Source organism: Abramis brama (genome assembly GCF_963993115.1).
Source record: "Abramis brama genome assembly, chromosome: 20".
Taxonomy (NCBI): Eukaryota; Metazoa; Chordata; class Actinopteri; order Cypriniformes; family Leuciscidae; genus Abramis; species Abramis brama.
Genome location: NC_139982.1, coordinates 23674266 through 23690717, shown reverse-complemented (window position 1 = coordinate 23690717; position 16452 = coordinate 23674266). Strand labels below are relative to the sequence as shown.

Genomic DNA, 16452 nt, shown 5'->3' with positions numbered 1-16452 from the left:
GAGACAGTGGCTGAGGTGTGCAGTGTGATTTTTTTTTTTTTTTTTTTTTGCCCTCTGTAGACTATGACACACACGATATTTTAGATAATTCCCAACACAATTAACAAACATCCACCAACTTTTCTCGCAACCCTTGTCACAATCACACATATGCTGCCATATAGAAGTGTTTTTTTTGTAATTTTGTCAAAGCAAAAGATTTATATTTTATGACATCCCATTATAATATAATGTTTCCTTTCCTTTTTTTTTTTTTTTTTAGCTCAGTTCTGTATTTGAACAATAGTTTTAAAAGATGTGCTTTAGGATTTTGCAGGTAAATAAAGTATCGTTATAATTTATGATAGCATTTTATCAAAAGTTACCACAAATATTTTCTGAATTTCAATATTTCTGTTTGCATGTCCAGTCACCTGTTTCCACCCCTAACAATCCAACATACCAATATGTCTGATACTTATAATCCCAATATAAATGTGATTAGGAACCGTTCTGGAATACATTTTTGTTATTCATAAATTTTTCCGACTAAAAAGTAAAAAGGGTCTAATATAAATAAATTCTGAATATTAGCAGCTGTCGCAAGCTGTAACTGTTTGCTTCCAGGCCAGCTCGTCTCTGTTTCCATCATCGTTTCCATAGATGCAGCAGCGCGCCCGCTCTCGTGTTTCTCTCTAAAGCATCCGTGTAGAAACGTTAGCTTGAGGAGTTCCGCCATCTTCGAGAGCAGTGACATTCTCAAAAATACACATTCAGTTGTTCAACTACAAACATAAGTGCATATTATTTGTGATGTTACGCAATTTGGCTAGTTCAAAAATCTTTCAGATTATAAAATATGATTTTATCAAATCATACGTGTTTCTGTCAGTGCGTTAAAGAGCGAGGCAAACCCTCACACTGGAGGAAGCAGCATGGACTGGAAAGGCCAACGCTGATGACAGCTGCATAGTAGCGGAGAAAACGCCTTCATATTAGGGTAGGAAGCGAGACAGGTCTCTTATACGATATCATCCTACAATATATATATATGTTTATCTTACTTTTTATCGCTTTGTATGCTTTTTCACTAGTTAAATGTGACGTGCTGTACATCTGCCAACTGACTGCTGAAGACAGACTGTCTTAACTGTTTACTATTAATTAATCATTACTTTTAAAGAGTAATAAGGTCAATATGAATGTATGCATGTTATAAATTACATTTCAACTAATCGTCCTGCACTTGCCATTTGTTTGGAACAAACAATTCATGCTTTCTTCTGTATTTTTGTTTGTATTCTGCAGAATTATGGCAGATTCCTGTGGTCTACATAAAGACTGGTACTCAATACTGGGTGCCTGTCCAACAGATGACATACAAGAGCTGAAACAGAAGTATCAGAAGCTCATCCTCATGGTAGGTATTCAGCAAATGTGCCCATACATCAGTGGTTCTCAAACGGGGAATTATTTAACGTTAAGTAAGTTGCATTAAAATAATCAGAAATTGCTGAATCAAGCCATGGGTCTTCAATTTGTCTGAACAGGTTAAAACTGTTGCCGCTTCCAATTGTTTTTTCCAATACTGCCTTGTCACTGAGTGGTGTGTATCATATGAAATAATAATTTATAACAATAATGTAAATATATATATATATATATATATATATATATATATATATATATATATATATATATATACACACACATACATAAGGACCAAATCTACACCCTAGTGAAAAAAAGTATACTTTATTGTATTTGAAATATATTCCTTTTTTCAATAGTACATTGCAAATATACTAACAAAAATTGTACTCTTAAATATCTTTAAATATATTAAAAGTATATTAGCATCATGCTTTTACCTATTTTCACAATACAACTTTTAACACACTTTAAAGTAATTGTACTTCAGTATATTTTCTAAAAATATATTTTAGAAAAATATACTTGAACTGAAAATTCAGTTTTTTTTTTAAAATTTATTTATTTGCACTTTATTAAACATATATTTTAGGTACATTTTAACTGTGTGCTGGAAATGGTCATTGTACAGTAACAATGCATTGAAAGTATACTTCCAAAATACATTATAGTATACAATAGTATTTTGTACAAAGTATAGCTAAATTTTATTTGTCTAATAATGTACATTTGTTATTGAAGACAAAGTATGCAATTTGTAGTATTTGGAATAAGCCAAAGGTATTAATGAGCCTATACTTTTTACTCAAATATATCACACCACGATAGCCTCGTGGGCAAGTGCGCCGTTGTGCTTCGGGAGACCCGAGTTCGAGTCCAGACTTGTGGACCTTTCCTGATCCCGTCCCTCCTCTCTCTCTCCCACCTTACTTCCTGTCTAGCTACTGTCCTATCCCAATAAAATAAAAATAAAATATATATATAAATACACTTATGGTATATTGCTTGTATGTTTCGAAGACACTGAATTTGTAATGTACTTGTAACACAAAGTACACTTTAATATCACTAATCAAGCATGTAATTAGTCCCTACACATGCATATACTTAAAGTATACTAAATATACTTGAAGTTGGTCCAATTTAGTACACAAAAGTACACTAAATACACTTAAAGTAATGCTTTACTACAATTTAATTACAACTAAAATATACTTAGTACAAAATTAGTTGTTTCAAAATAGCACACTTCAATTTAACTAATCATTAACACACTTGAAGTATACTGATATTTAGTCTGGCTGCAAGTATACTTAGCTTTTTCTTTCACCAGGGCATTATGGTCAGGAGAGTTAGTAAGGTGGTTGTTAGGTTTAGATATTGGGTAGGATTAAGGGATGTAGAATATGGTCATGCAGAATAAGGCATTAATATGTGCTTTATAAGTACTAATAAACAGCCAATATCCTAGTAATATGCATGCTAATAAGCAACTAGTTAATAGTGAGAATTGGAGCCTAAACTAAAGTGTGACCATATGTATGCATGTACACACACACACACACACACACACACACACACACACACACACACACACACACACACACACACACACTATTCATTACAGGTTTTTTTTATTTTATTTTATTTTTATCACTGATACTCTTAAGTTTTGAATATTGTATTGGAAAACAGTGGGCCTTGGAGTCAAAGAGACTGAGAACCACTGCCATAAATGTTATTTAATACACAATAAGTGCTGCATGTTATGCAGTGCATGTCTACTGATAAAATTCATACCGAGATAAAGATTATGCTTGATTCTCCCATCAAAGTTTCCTCCTAGGGCAAATTGTTCTTGCTAAATACGGGCTTTGAAAATATATGCACAATTAATCAATGGCATCAGTATTTCTCATTAATACACATTGCAGGTTGATTTATCCCAGTCAAGTTATACTTAAGCTGATTTGTTTAATCCCAAACCCATTTTAATTACAGCAATCTCATAACGCCAGTCGATAAATCAGGATGTGTGCCGTGCAATTTGTAGAAGCAGTTTGAAGACTCCATTCCAATGCCTTACGCAATATACAGCAGGAGAGTGATTGATAATGAAAGTGATAATAGTTCACGTTTTTTTAACCTGTCAAATGAATCAGCATCTTGTGATGGAAATGCCATCATGTATTGGTTTCTTCATATTATAGCCAGACAGTTGGGCAGGAGTCAACTTACTGATTCAGAATTCAGCGTTGCCATTGTAACCTCAGGCTTAAAGCAATCTATACTGCTGTATTACTTAGGATTACTGTTTGCAGTCACAGTGTCCTGCCTCAGTCCTTCATTCTGAGATCAGCCTGACAGTAGGTGGCAGTAGTGTGATGGTAGTAGCCTTTGTGCTTCGGTCTCTCTCCTCTCTCCATTGAAGCAGAAAGCGGCTGCAGGCAGAACACCAGAGCCCAGCGGAGGATGTGGCAGTGCTCCCTTCGCAGCCTCTGAGAGATGATGATGTATTGTTAGAGCTGGCGAGTGCTCCAAATTGCCCGGCCCTTTATATTGTGTTCCTGCTCTCCAAGCTCCATTAGCCCCAGTAAATGAATATTTTACAATGCGTGCAAAGAGACAGCAATTAAAGCGTGTAACTCCAGAGGGGCAGGAGGATGGGCTGCTCTAACAGAGCTCCAGCCTCTCGTTGTGTTATGTATTTATGACAAGTACCTGAGCTATACAGACTGGAAATTGTAGAGTAACACTAGAGTAAATGGGTGGTATAACCACATTGGTGTTTGTAACACTGAGTCAGAATGCATCTTAAGAAGACTTTGGAAAGCAGTATAGTAAGTGTTCACATTCAAATGTTAAATCTTACTGGTTTTCCCTAAGGTTTTCATAAGTTATATATTTGAGTCATGTGACAACCAGATTTTGATTTTTAAAAGATGCGCCCAGATTCTGAAATAATTATGTACAGCATGGAACAACTTTGGTATTTAATTTTGTGTATTTAACATTACTACAGTTCAAAAGTTTGGGATCAGTTATATATATATCTATCCAGATGTGTGTGTGTATATATATATATATATATATTTTTTTTTTTTTTCAGCAAGGATGCATTAAATTGATCAAATGTGACAGTAAAGACATTTATAATGTTACATTGTTATTTCAAATAAATGCTGTTCTTTTTAACTTTCTATTAATCAGAGAATCCTGAAAAATAAACAAATTATCATGGTTTCCACAAAAATATTTAGCAGCACAACTGTTCAACATTTCTAATAAGAAAAGTTTCTTGAGTACCAACTCAAGGGATCGTGATCTTTCAAAAACATTCAAAAATCATACTGACCCCATGCTTTTGAACAGTAGTGTTTGCATGTAATCTAAATCAAATCAATAATGAAATAATATTTTATTTATATATATATATATATATATATATATATATTTATGTGTGTGTGTGTGTGTGTGTGTGTAAAAAAAGAAAAGAAATCATTCTTAATACAAGGGGCATTTTTTGAAGAAATTAATGTTTTTTGCACAATGTTTAAAGTTTAATTGGTAAAGTTTTGACCAATTAAAAATATATTCATAAATTTGTACTTTTTACAAAATCTTACATTTTCAAATTCAGCCCAGTGTATCTTCATCTCTCCATCAGGCGCTCAATCAAACGCTCTGTTACGACAGACCTGAAACTCAGTTCACAGGGACTATCTATTTGACAAAAGACTACCCAGGGAGATGTTTGTGGAGCAGCGGTATGTGCTTGCCAGGGCTAAGCTGCACTTCACACCTGTGGTCCTGACTCCTCGAGCTCACCTACAAAGAGTAGAGGGAAGCAAAACCCTATCTCCGATTCCGCCACTGGGGAGAGAGTCTAATTCTCTAGCAGAATCTGGCGTCCTGCTGGAGGTAACTGAGAAATTGTGCTGCCAAGCTTGCTCAGCCATTCTCAGGGTTCAGGACCGGAGCTGTTTTTCCTTTCCTGTGCTGGCTGAGAATATATGTTGGATATATTACTTTGGGAAAGGTGATGGTTCAGATTGCCGCACCACAGAAATAAAAAGAACAAATCTAATATTTAAACATATAGCTTGTGTAGTTTGTCAATGTTTTTGCGGATGCATCTTCATTGCCATTATGCGTACTAAAATACACCCCAAAATGCCTTACAAATGGGTGTCATAATGAAGACTGATTTTTTTTCTTCCCACCAGCGTGTAACTTTCCGTGTTGTGAATATTATTTAAAATTCCATTTTCAAGCATTACATTATGTAGTAGGCTTTGTTTTATATTTTATAGATATTCGGTTAACACCTGGTGCATTATATTATACTGACTTTCCAGTGTTATTCTAGATGGCTACGCTGATTTAAAGTTTCGCTTACGGCTCAAGATTTCACTTTAGCTATTTAGCTTTGGTCATTCTCTGATCCTCTGATCTGAAGCATCCTAAACACAAATCGATTTAATCCTCTTAGCTGGTATCCTGTGCCGTTCCTAATCTTAATGTCTTTTTTACTCTGGTACTTTTAATTAAACTGAGATTTGAGTGAAGAAGGATGCTTTCCTTGCATTTTACCAACTTGAAACTCTCCTCAGAATGTAATGACGGCATGTGAAAGCGCTAGTGCTGGAGAGAATGCACTCCCAAAAGCCTTCCATCAATTGGATGGCCTCAATGAATGATTTACGTCAGCATATTTAAGGATCTTTCAGTTAAAGTTCATTGGCCCCTCTTTTTCATATTTGAGAGTGGCCTGCGAGGCGGCAGAGCGCTGTCATCTTTCACCCGCACTGTAAAAATGACAAGAAATGGTTAATGATTCAGGATGATCAGGAAGTTAATTTTTGGCTTGTTGCTGCAGTTGCTTTTCTGTTCCTCTTCTCATCGCATTCTGACCACCCATTAACAAAGTGAAAACGACAACAAAAACACAAACAGAGAAAGGGGCGAGGAGGGAGGGGGGATGAACGGGAAACAACGGAGAACGGGCACCCTTAAATTTTAATTAGTTTTAAACTTAATTGCTTGAAATGATTAGTTGAATTCAGTCTTCCTGTTGCTTAAAATTACAAATATAATCGCTGTGGACAGTAATTGGCTTGCCCCAGATTGTCGGTTATTGTAGCCCAGTGTCACCCCATGCATCATTACCCGACTTTGGCGGCGATGCGGCTTCTGAACTATAGCGACCATACAAAAACACAAACATACACACATGCAATGCTGTGCTCGCCTGTGCCAGAGCATAATCAGAGTTTGGTTGAATGCCTGCTCGAAAGGATCTAAGTTGTTTTCCGTTTGCCCCTTTCAACCTTGCTCTTCTCCAGTGGGCGAATGAAGTGCCCCACGGCTCAGCTGACCCTCAACCCCCACTAATCGATAGTCACAGCCCACGATCTGTAGATTGCTCAAGGAGAATGACTCTATACTGTAAGGATCCATCTAGGCCGGAAGGGACTGTCAAAATAAATCCCTAAAGCTTCCTTTAGGGAGGCTGCATTAGACTTCTGGGTAAATTTTTATTTTATTTTGGCGAAGCTGTGATGTTACGGTAAGATCTGTCATATTTTAGGACACAAAGGGGGGATCGCATTAGTGTTTTTGGCTGGAGGAAGGAAGCGGCCTTTGCCCTTCTAACTGTCTACTCTGTCCAGTCTTGTCATTGGAAAGACATATCTGTCCTAACTGATATATATTTTGCGCCATTGTCCGTATTAGTGCCCATGGTCTGCCTTCTCTGGTAAACTGTCCAAAAGCACAGCAAGTCCTTCAGCAAATTGCCCATTAACTTTGCGTCAAGACTTGTCACCATGTTTACATTTGTAGTATTCTACTTTTTGTATCTCCAATCATATTGACACATTTTCTGTTTGTAATCTGTTTATGAAATCTGACTTAATTATATAAAAAAAGGGTGTTTTACATAAAATGACATAAAAAAAATCAACTGTCATTGGTTATCATTTCTGTCAGTCTTATCACTCTGCATTTTGATTGGCAGTTTCACCCGGACAAGCAGAGGCTGGACGTGTCAGAAGGGGAGGCGGAGCAGCACTTGCAGAGATTCATTGACGTCGACCAGGCTTGGAAGATCTTGAGTAATGAGGAGAGCAGGAAGGAGTACAACCTCCAGCTGAGGGGTACGTTCCCTCCTGTCTATCCTCTTATGCACTTTCAGTCTAATCCTTCTAAGGACTGAAACTTTACTAAAGTGTATTTGGAGGAATTGTGTTTAGATGGGCTATGCTGTATTGAATTTCTTAAATGCGTTTGTGACCAAAATATCATAGAGACATGGGTGTTGTTTTCTAATGAATTACCTAGCAATGCCCTAGCAACCACCCAGAATACTCTGGAATTCAATATTGAAACTAGAAAGTTTTTGGAAGAATTATGTTTAGATGCAATGGACTTCATTGTATCGAATTTTGGAATCTGTGGGATTGGGAGTTTCGTGAATGACAAAAACAGATTTCGCTTGTTCAAGTTGGTCAAGTGGCTGCTTGGTTTGGAAGTGAATTCTGTGAGCGGTGCTTCATACATTGCTACAGTATGAACAATGTACCTTTTTTGCCCTCAATTTTGTTGCAATTTCATTAATGTTCCCCTGTAGTCAATAATTGTATCCCTTAAAACTCATCTTTGATCACCAAAATTACATATTTAAATGTTTTTTCCTGTAAAAAAAATTATTCATGCCTTAAAATAGCTTGAATGTAACTACACCTTTGCTTCATTTAGTATACGCGGATCTGTGAATATGCTAATTAGCACCGCCTCCACTCACACCAGCTCACAGATTCACTCGCCCAACTTACTGAGGTAAACGCTGCACAATGGTATCGCTCTTTACAACGTCGGATTCATAATGGTAATTAATGATTAGTCTTTTGCTTGACTGTTATCAAACAGCTAATAATGCGTTGCTAATGTTACACAAACCATGTTCCCGTTCACATCTCAGAGTAAGACAGCTGTCTTCTAACAATCATCTGAAACGCTTTGAATGACTCAGAAAGTCGTCCGTGGAGAAAGGCATATACTGTACTGTAGTTCATCATAACATCATAATATGCTCAATACACTTGTTATATTGCTGAATTTACCCGATTTTTCATATCAACAAAAAACATACCGGGATAACCTGGCATCTCTTGAGCTAGTTCACTGTTAATGATATGCTACAGAGCGCCGGCACGTTGACGTGATTGGTTATAAGGTAGTTTGTGACGTCAGAAACACCAGCGATTTCAAAACCGTCTTTTTTCCCCCCAGTTTTTGCCATTTTAGACTTGGAATGAGCACTTTTGGCTTGATAATTTGTCACATAGCAATGTCATATCAACCATCCAGAACAGTCTAGCACTGATGAGTACAGCTCACGTTTACCCTGAAAAATAAAAATTCATCATTCATTTCCGTTCATTGTTGATAATTTAAGAGCATAAAGCAGCTTTGTCACTAGCCCTTTGGCAAACTAAAATTGTCTGAAATATTTAAAATACCAAAGGAAGGAATGAGAACCGAGCTGTTGTCTTTGGTCTGGACAGATGCTTCCTTACAGAAGAGCGTAGCTAGAATTGTGGGTACTAGAGGAGGAGGGAAATAAAGAGAGAGTGCGAGAGAGAATGTAGGTCAGGTCTGTCACACATGGCCAGTTCTTACATGAAGTGATAGTCTGCTTCTCTCCTCTCTCGCCTAAGGAACAAGCTCCCCCTAGCCCTCCATTAGGACCTTCAATAAGTGTACATCCAGGGTCCTGTGCGCCATTAACTGGGGAGCTGTGGCATCGCCTTTAGGGGGGAACACTTTGCACAGCTACTTGCTAACGTAGATCGCCACAGCCACAGAATTGACATTTAGAGAGCGTCCACAGAAAAGCCAGGCCTCGTTTAGGCTGCACATGCTCCTCATTTAAATGCAGTGACTTTATTTCAGATATAGTTTTGACTTCATTTGCAAGTATTAAATGACACATTATTTTAGGTTACAAAACAATTTTTTTTAGATATTATAATAATTATTTTAAATGTCTCTCAAACTGTATATTATAAATTTATGCATACAATTAATGTAAAGCAGATGTTTCAAACTATACGACCATCATGTAAACAAGTGTGTTATTTCCTATATAGTAGAGCTGCACGATTCTGGATAAATTGAACATTTTTCAGTTTTGTTTTTTTCAATCTCACATTTTATTTTTCAAATAGAGATCAAGATTCTGAAGAGACAACTAAACAAAATAACGTAATTTACTAGAGGATCTGACAAAATGTTAATTGCTGCAGACTATTGAAAATGTGTAATTAATTTGAATTAATTTCTTTTTTTTTATCGGTTTGAATAAATGATTCAACGACTCGATCATAAAGACTCGCTGATTCAATGACTCCCTGATATTACCAATTTTTATTTATTTTTTGTCAGTCCATATTGCATACATTGACTGATTTAATTGTGTGTGTGCTCATTTCCTCTATTTCTACATTAAAATGTTCTTTGCCATTTTCTAATGCTCACTTAAAGTTAATGTATTATAACACTAATAACACGGTTAAATATAATCTTTAGAAAATTTTAAAATGAATATAATTTTTTGTACTGTAAAATAATTATAATTATAAATAATTATTTATTTTATTTTATTTTTATGCAAATAGTGTACAATTTTAAGTGACTGTTTATTGGTCATCATCGCTCATAACATGAAAATAATTATTGGTTTGTCAGTATTGGTGCAAAAAAAGAAGTACACAGTAAACTACAGTTTTTTTTTTTTTGGTCTAATTTATGTAAAAAATCTCAACTCTCAATTTAACTCTATATGGTCTGTTTTAATTAAGTTTGAGATTGATTCTGGCCAGCTCAAAGGATACACTAATCCCTAACCAACTTAAGTAGCCTGCCCTGCAGTCATTAACTGGACACTGAAATGTGTGTCAATATTGACCAGACAAGGTTTGATGTCAAATACTGTGGCCTCTATTTAAAAGGCCACGTCTGTTTGGGTTTATCTTTTGCAGTTTCAAAAAATATATTTATAGTATTTATAAATATTCATGCACTCTACTTATCAGCAAAGTATTCAGTTTTAAATATTCATGAACAGGGTCTTATTTTGTGAGATATAAGGAGAGATAGCATTTTACTTGTGGTTACTGTCATAGGAATAAGTCTTTTTACCTTTCATCAGTTTACGCATCTCTGACTTAATTACTGAGCAGAAATGCATCATTCGTAGCTGTACGTTCGTAACTGGAGGTTATTCTGGGGTACTCTGTATAAAATGAGGTAATTAATACATTTTTTATGTTGCATAACTGAAATCTTCCCATCAGTTTAGGTTTTCACTAAATATTATATCCGAATGTTATTCATATTCTTGAGGTGAATGGAGACACATCGGACTGCTAATTTCAAAGATTGAGCTCATTTCATTGTCTCAAGTTCTTTTTTTCTTTTTTTTGCACCGATAAGAAATTAATGATTAAAGTTAGTCACCAGAAATGGCACCTGATGATAAAACGTTGCATTCAAACCTGTTAATTGCCAAGATCTCAGACACTATGCCGGAAAGGGACAAGAACCGTTACTTGGAAGTGTCGTGTTCCTGATTCCTTAATTCATTAGGAAGCAAAGAGATCTAATTTCATTCTCGGCCTCTTGACAATTAATTGTCATATTGCATTTTTTCACACACGGTTTTAGTTTCAAATTCACTCATTAGCAGCCTTTAAAGCAGAACCTTGTGAAATACCCAGTATTCCCTGCTTTAATATTCAATGAATATTTTAAGACAACTCATTTGTGTGTATTCATAGCAGCAGTAGGAGACATGAAGGCTTCGCTAGGGCACTCTAAATGACCTCAGATGACTTTGCAGCTTCCCTTCTAAATCTCTTATTAGTGGAACAGCAGCCCAGCAATCCTCTGTGATTATTGCTTAAATATTTCAACAAGCAAGGATTGCTCTGGAAACTTTTTACTCTTCCAGACACTTTTTCCTGCGACAGCTCAAAGGTTCAGGATGTGGCTTGTTTTGTTTTTTGTGTGACATAAATTCAATGTGGTAATGAAACACAACTTTCAGAGTAATCTTATAATATACAGTACTGTGCAAAAGTCTTAGGCATGTTAATACCCCCCCCCCCCCCCCCAAAAAATGGTTTTAAGTCAGTTATTTATATCTTTTGCTGTAGTGTGTCAGTAGGAAATATCAGTTTACATTTCCAAACATTCTTTTTGCCATTAATTGTAATAATCCAGTGAGATTTGTGTATGCACAAGGAATCTGACAACAGCCAGGATGATCTGATCTCACCATCATCGAGTCCGTCTGTGATTACATGAAGAAACAGAAAAAACTGAGACCGACTAAATCCAGAAGAACTGCGGGAACGTCTCCAAGATGCTTGAAGAAACCTTCCTGCAAATCTACCTGAAAAACTATGCGCAAGTGTACCTGGACAAAAGCCGTTTTAAACGCAAAGGGTCGTTACACCATATATTGATTTGAATTAGTTAATAGAAGTTAAATCATAAACAAATTCAATTTGTGATTTTATTTTTGAAAGCATTCTCACTTAGAGCATTTTAACACAAGTGCCAGTACTTTTCACAGTACTGTAGCTTTGCAGGAAGGTTTCTTCAAGCATCTTGGAGACGTTCCCGCAGTTCTTCTGGATTTAGTCGGTCTCAGTTTTTTCTGTTTCTTCATGTAATCACAGACGGACTCGATGATGGTGAGATCAGATCATCCTGGCTGTTGTCAGATTCCTTGTGCATACACAAATCTCACTGGATTATCACAATTAATGGCAAAAAGAATGTTTGGAAATGTAAACTGATATTTCCTACTGACACACAACAGCACAGTACTGTATATATTTTTCTTGTTATCAGTGAGGTATTAGTCATAATGTATTGCCTTCCCCAGTGTTATTGTAAAATGCAATGCTAAAAGGACTTAACTGGTTTTTGATGAAATACTGCTTTGTTCATGATTGAAAGAGAGCATATTGTCTCATTTCTTGCTTTATCCTGGATTGATCATCAATTTGACTTCTTCATATTACAATTCTCTGCAGCACATGAACTGAAACAGAGCTGGCCAGTGGACGCCCATATAACTCTAGACGACATGAACTGGGATTGTGGTTAGTCAGAACCCTGTTCTCAAGCAACTTATAATAATATATTATAAATATGGGTTATAATTATAAAGCATCTCTTCTGTTTCAGACACTGAGTGTTATACGTATGGCTGTCGCTGTGGAGGAGAATTCATCTTAGAGAAGGAAGACACGCAAGAAATGGAAACGGTTGTGTGCTGCAATTCCTGTTCACTCAGCATTGAAGTTAAGAAGGTTACATGACACTTTTGGATACTTCAGGCTAATTTCTTATTGGACTGTTATTTAACTCTTTTTCAAAAAGGGAATTATTGTATGGACACGTTGTGGATTTTAACAGGAAGTCAGCCCCATTCATAACTGAGCCTGGCACTTACAGTATGAGAAATTAGTTTTTTCAGGAACTGTCTGAATTTTTCATCAGGTGGATTCAAATTTGACAGTATACAGAAATCAAAAGACATTTCTTTCTTAAAGCTATTTTTTAATGGTCTCCACATAAATCCTCAAAGTGACCACATTGTAAAAACCTTCCCATTATACTTTTTTTCTCTTGTGGAACTGAGCAGCATATTTCATTTCATTCAAATGTACCTTTTATCAAGTGCATCACCAAATAACTGTTTCCAGAATTGGGTCACACTAGACTCTCACTGTCACAGAAAGCCCTTGGTTGTTTCCTCTGAGCTAGACGTGCTCTTTTACAGACCAGACGTTTACTGAAATGCTGTTTGTTCCCCAGCCCCCTCCTTTCACTCCCCTGTGTTAGCGAGGACCAGGCGGACGGCTCAATAACCTCTTAGCTCTTGTTAACTTTGTTTGCATGTAAATAAATGCACTTTTTTCCTCCAACAATGAAGTCACAAACTGCCTCCACACATCACTGGTCGAAAAAAGGCCCTCCAGTTAATGATGAGCTTTTCATTTTTCTTTCGAGCCTTATTGTTCTCCGGTCCACTCAATTTGGGGGGGGATCCGCAAGGTTGTGGCATTGGAATAGGGTCATGGCTTTATTAAACTTCAAACAGTCATTAGGCTGTTTGCTAAAATCTGTCGTCCCGTAGTAGAAACAGCTTGATCGGGGCAAAACCACGCTTTTCATCAATGTCCTGAGGCCTGAACCGAGGCTAGACCTGCCAGTGGACCGGCAATGGACCAAACTTTAATCGACTGTGACATCAATTACGGATAATCTCATCACTTTTGGAGAGTGGGCTTGTCAAATCTCTAATGAAGTCCTCAGTTCCCCCTATATGTGCAGACAGGATCAACAACACATTATAGTGCAATGATGGACATCATCATTCTATTTTTGAGGGGATATAACTTTTAACCTTGCGTGCACTTGTGGGTTTGGCCAGGCAGTTGGGCAGCTGTGTTTCTTTGAATGAATGTCCCTTTATGTCGATAACTGTAAATGAGGAAAGAATCATAATAATTCATAATTTGCATGGTAAATGTGTGTATTTTTAATGTTCTAGTCATTACGAGTGAACTGTATTTTTGTATGTTGGCCAACTGAATTATTTCAGCCTTCATAAAAATAGATCAGAATATCAAAGTCAGTTTTCAGGTTAGAAAATTAGAAAGCTATGTAGTTTTATTCAAATTTTAAATGTATATTTTATTGGATATTGCAATTACTTTTTCTGGTAAAAAAATAAAATAACAATAATAATATCTGGAAAAATATTTAAAATGTTATTGAAAATTATTTGCAGACACCTCACAAGGACTATGGGTGCAATATGAGTTTTTTTGTTTTGTTTTAGGTACTGACATGTATTTCTGGCGGAAATGACAATAACTATTTAATTCGAACCTTGTCTCTCTGTTGTTTGGTGACTGTTCTCACGTTATTTTCCCTGTTGACATCTGTGTGAACGGTAACCCAAAACCTTTGTCTAACTAAGCAAGACTTTCACTGATCCCGGTTCTCGTTCACAGGTAGCTTTGAAAAGAGTTTCCTTTAATGCAAAGCCTGCACTCCAAGTAGCTGGAAGATAGGACCCTTTTCTTTGAATGAACTTTCATCACCTTTTTTGCTCTCATGGTTTCTCATTTAATGCAGGCGGTTGGACAAAAGAGGAAACCTCCCTCCCTCTTTTAACTCCTCTCAGCTCAAACCTTTAAAATAGCTTGTGTGTTTTGGACAAGGTTGCATATTTGCCTCTCATCTCAAAATTTTCAGAGGGGCCAGCAGGTGGGAACCCTTGAGGAAGATGGCGGAGAACATTTTGTTTTTTTCTTACATAAAAGATTATAAAATCTCAAACCATTATCCTTATTCATTTTCAGAATTCTGAAACCATATTCTACTTCCCAATGCTTAAACTTAACAGCTACCTTACTAACTATTAATTAGCAGTTATTAGGAATTTATTGAGGCAAATGTCGTAGTTAATAGTGAGAATTAGACTAATCCAAAGTTTGACCAAATTTGTAGTAATGTAGATCTGCATTTACTCTTTTACACGTTTTTTACAGAATTTTGTTCATATTGATGTTTTGATATTGAATAAGAGATATTATATTTGCATTTAAAATTACACACTTCACCTTTAAGGTTGTATCGTTTTGGCTCTATTTTTGATGGATGACTCTACTAAAGATGTTTGCAGGAAGCTGATGGCTCAATGCTTGTGTTGTGGTTGTCTGGTTTGTTTATGACTGAGAGTCTTTCAGAGAGCCAGAGGTTTACTGCCTATCCCATCATCCTATCCATTCAATTGGCAATAATGCTAACAGCCCTCATGCAATGCTAGACCTGTGTGTGTGTATGTGAGAAAGAGAGAGAGAGACCGACAGAGAGGGACACAGTTATATTAAGCCAAAGTATAACCTCTCAAAACACCTAAGAATCCTTATAGGTAAGTTTTATTCTGCCTTAACAGGATTGCTTTGTTTTTTTTTGTTGTTTTTTTTGCAGTAATGTGTAGACCTGAGCTATACTATCTGCTTGAAATATGAATTGGTGTGTTTGAATCGTGACTGTTTTCTTTTAAAGGCTGTTTACACAGTTGTTGTGAAAGCAGTTGCCAAGGGGAGTCACAATGCCAGAGCGTCCCCAATGTGCTCATAGACTAAACAAGTGACAGCACTGGTGCACCCATAAAGCCACCGGGCCCTCAGGTGCCCCCACCCCACCGTTGCATGCCCGAACATGTCAGAACCTGGTTTTAAAAATAACTACTCCTTGTTAATCAAGCCAACCTGCCCCCAACCACTACACCAAAACACACACTGTCATCCCTTGCCGATAATTATGTCAACCTGCTTGTCACACACCTTCATTTGCCTGTTTTTTAATGTTAGCATGTCATATATGTTGGCAGATAGATGCTTTCTGTCTTTAGCCTGATAGACTGAAAAGGCACAGCAGTAATGTCTCAAAGGAGGCGGACTTGCTAATCAACGACAGCAAGTTGAATTTGAAATGCAACAAGGAACCGCTTGGCCACGCACAGCGTGCTTGGAGATGCAACTTCATTGTTTGCCAATCTCTTAATTGGTTATTGGCCTTATAGCTCTATTGAGGGAAACCCTCTAATTTAGAGTGAGATGCAGTGGGTGGTAATTGCAGACACTGTAGCTGTAGATGTCATTCTGAAGTGTCCACCACACCTGAGCTGTCTGTTTTATTCCCTGTCCTTAGCTTTTAGGAAGTGAACATCATCTACAACTTCCGGGTCTAAGAAACCCATCATGTGGTATTGATTCCAAGTGAAACGGGAATGCCTGCATGTTTTAGGCCGTGGCTGGGATAATGAGCTTGGCCCTTTATTCCCATCGCCTGTCGCTCTTGGTGATGGAATTAGCTTGAAGCAAGCAGAGCGGAAATCACTCGGCTTTATGAATGACATCCCAGAGGTGGGAACGGATTAGTCTT

The 16452-nt window shown here is 36.9% G+C and overlaps 1 protein-coding gene across 6 annotated transcripts in view; it reads left to right on the top strand.

Moving 5' to 3' along the window:
* The first annotated feature begins 745 nt into the window (after positions 1-745).
* Positions 746-16452, top strand: part of dnajc24 (DnaJ (Hsp40) homolog, subfamily C, member 24) — a 37354-nt gene continuing 21647 nt past the window's right edge. For 2 of the 6 annotated variants that reach the window (XM_084094404.1, XM_084094403.1), the window contains exons 1-5: positions 774-979; positions 1288-1399; positions 7430-7568; positions 12519-12587; positions 12673-12797. In XM_084094404.1, the coding sequence (XP_083950530.1) occupies positions 1292-1399; positions 7430-7568; positions 12519-12587; positions 12673-12797 (441 nt within the window). In that variant the 5' untranslated portion in view covers positions 774-979; positions 1288-1291. Of the gene's footprint in view, positions 980-1287; positions 1400-7429; positions 7569-12518; positions 12588-12672; positions 12798-16452 lie in introns of all 6 variants that reach the window. The other 4 variants (XM_084094400.1, XM_084094405.1, XM_084094401.1 and 1 more) reach the window with 4 other exon arrangements.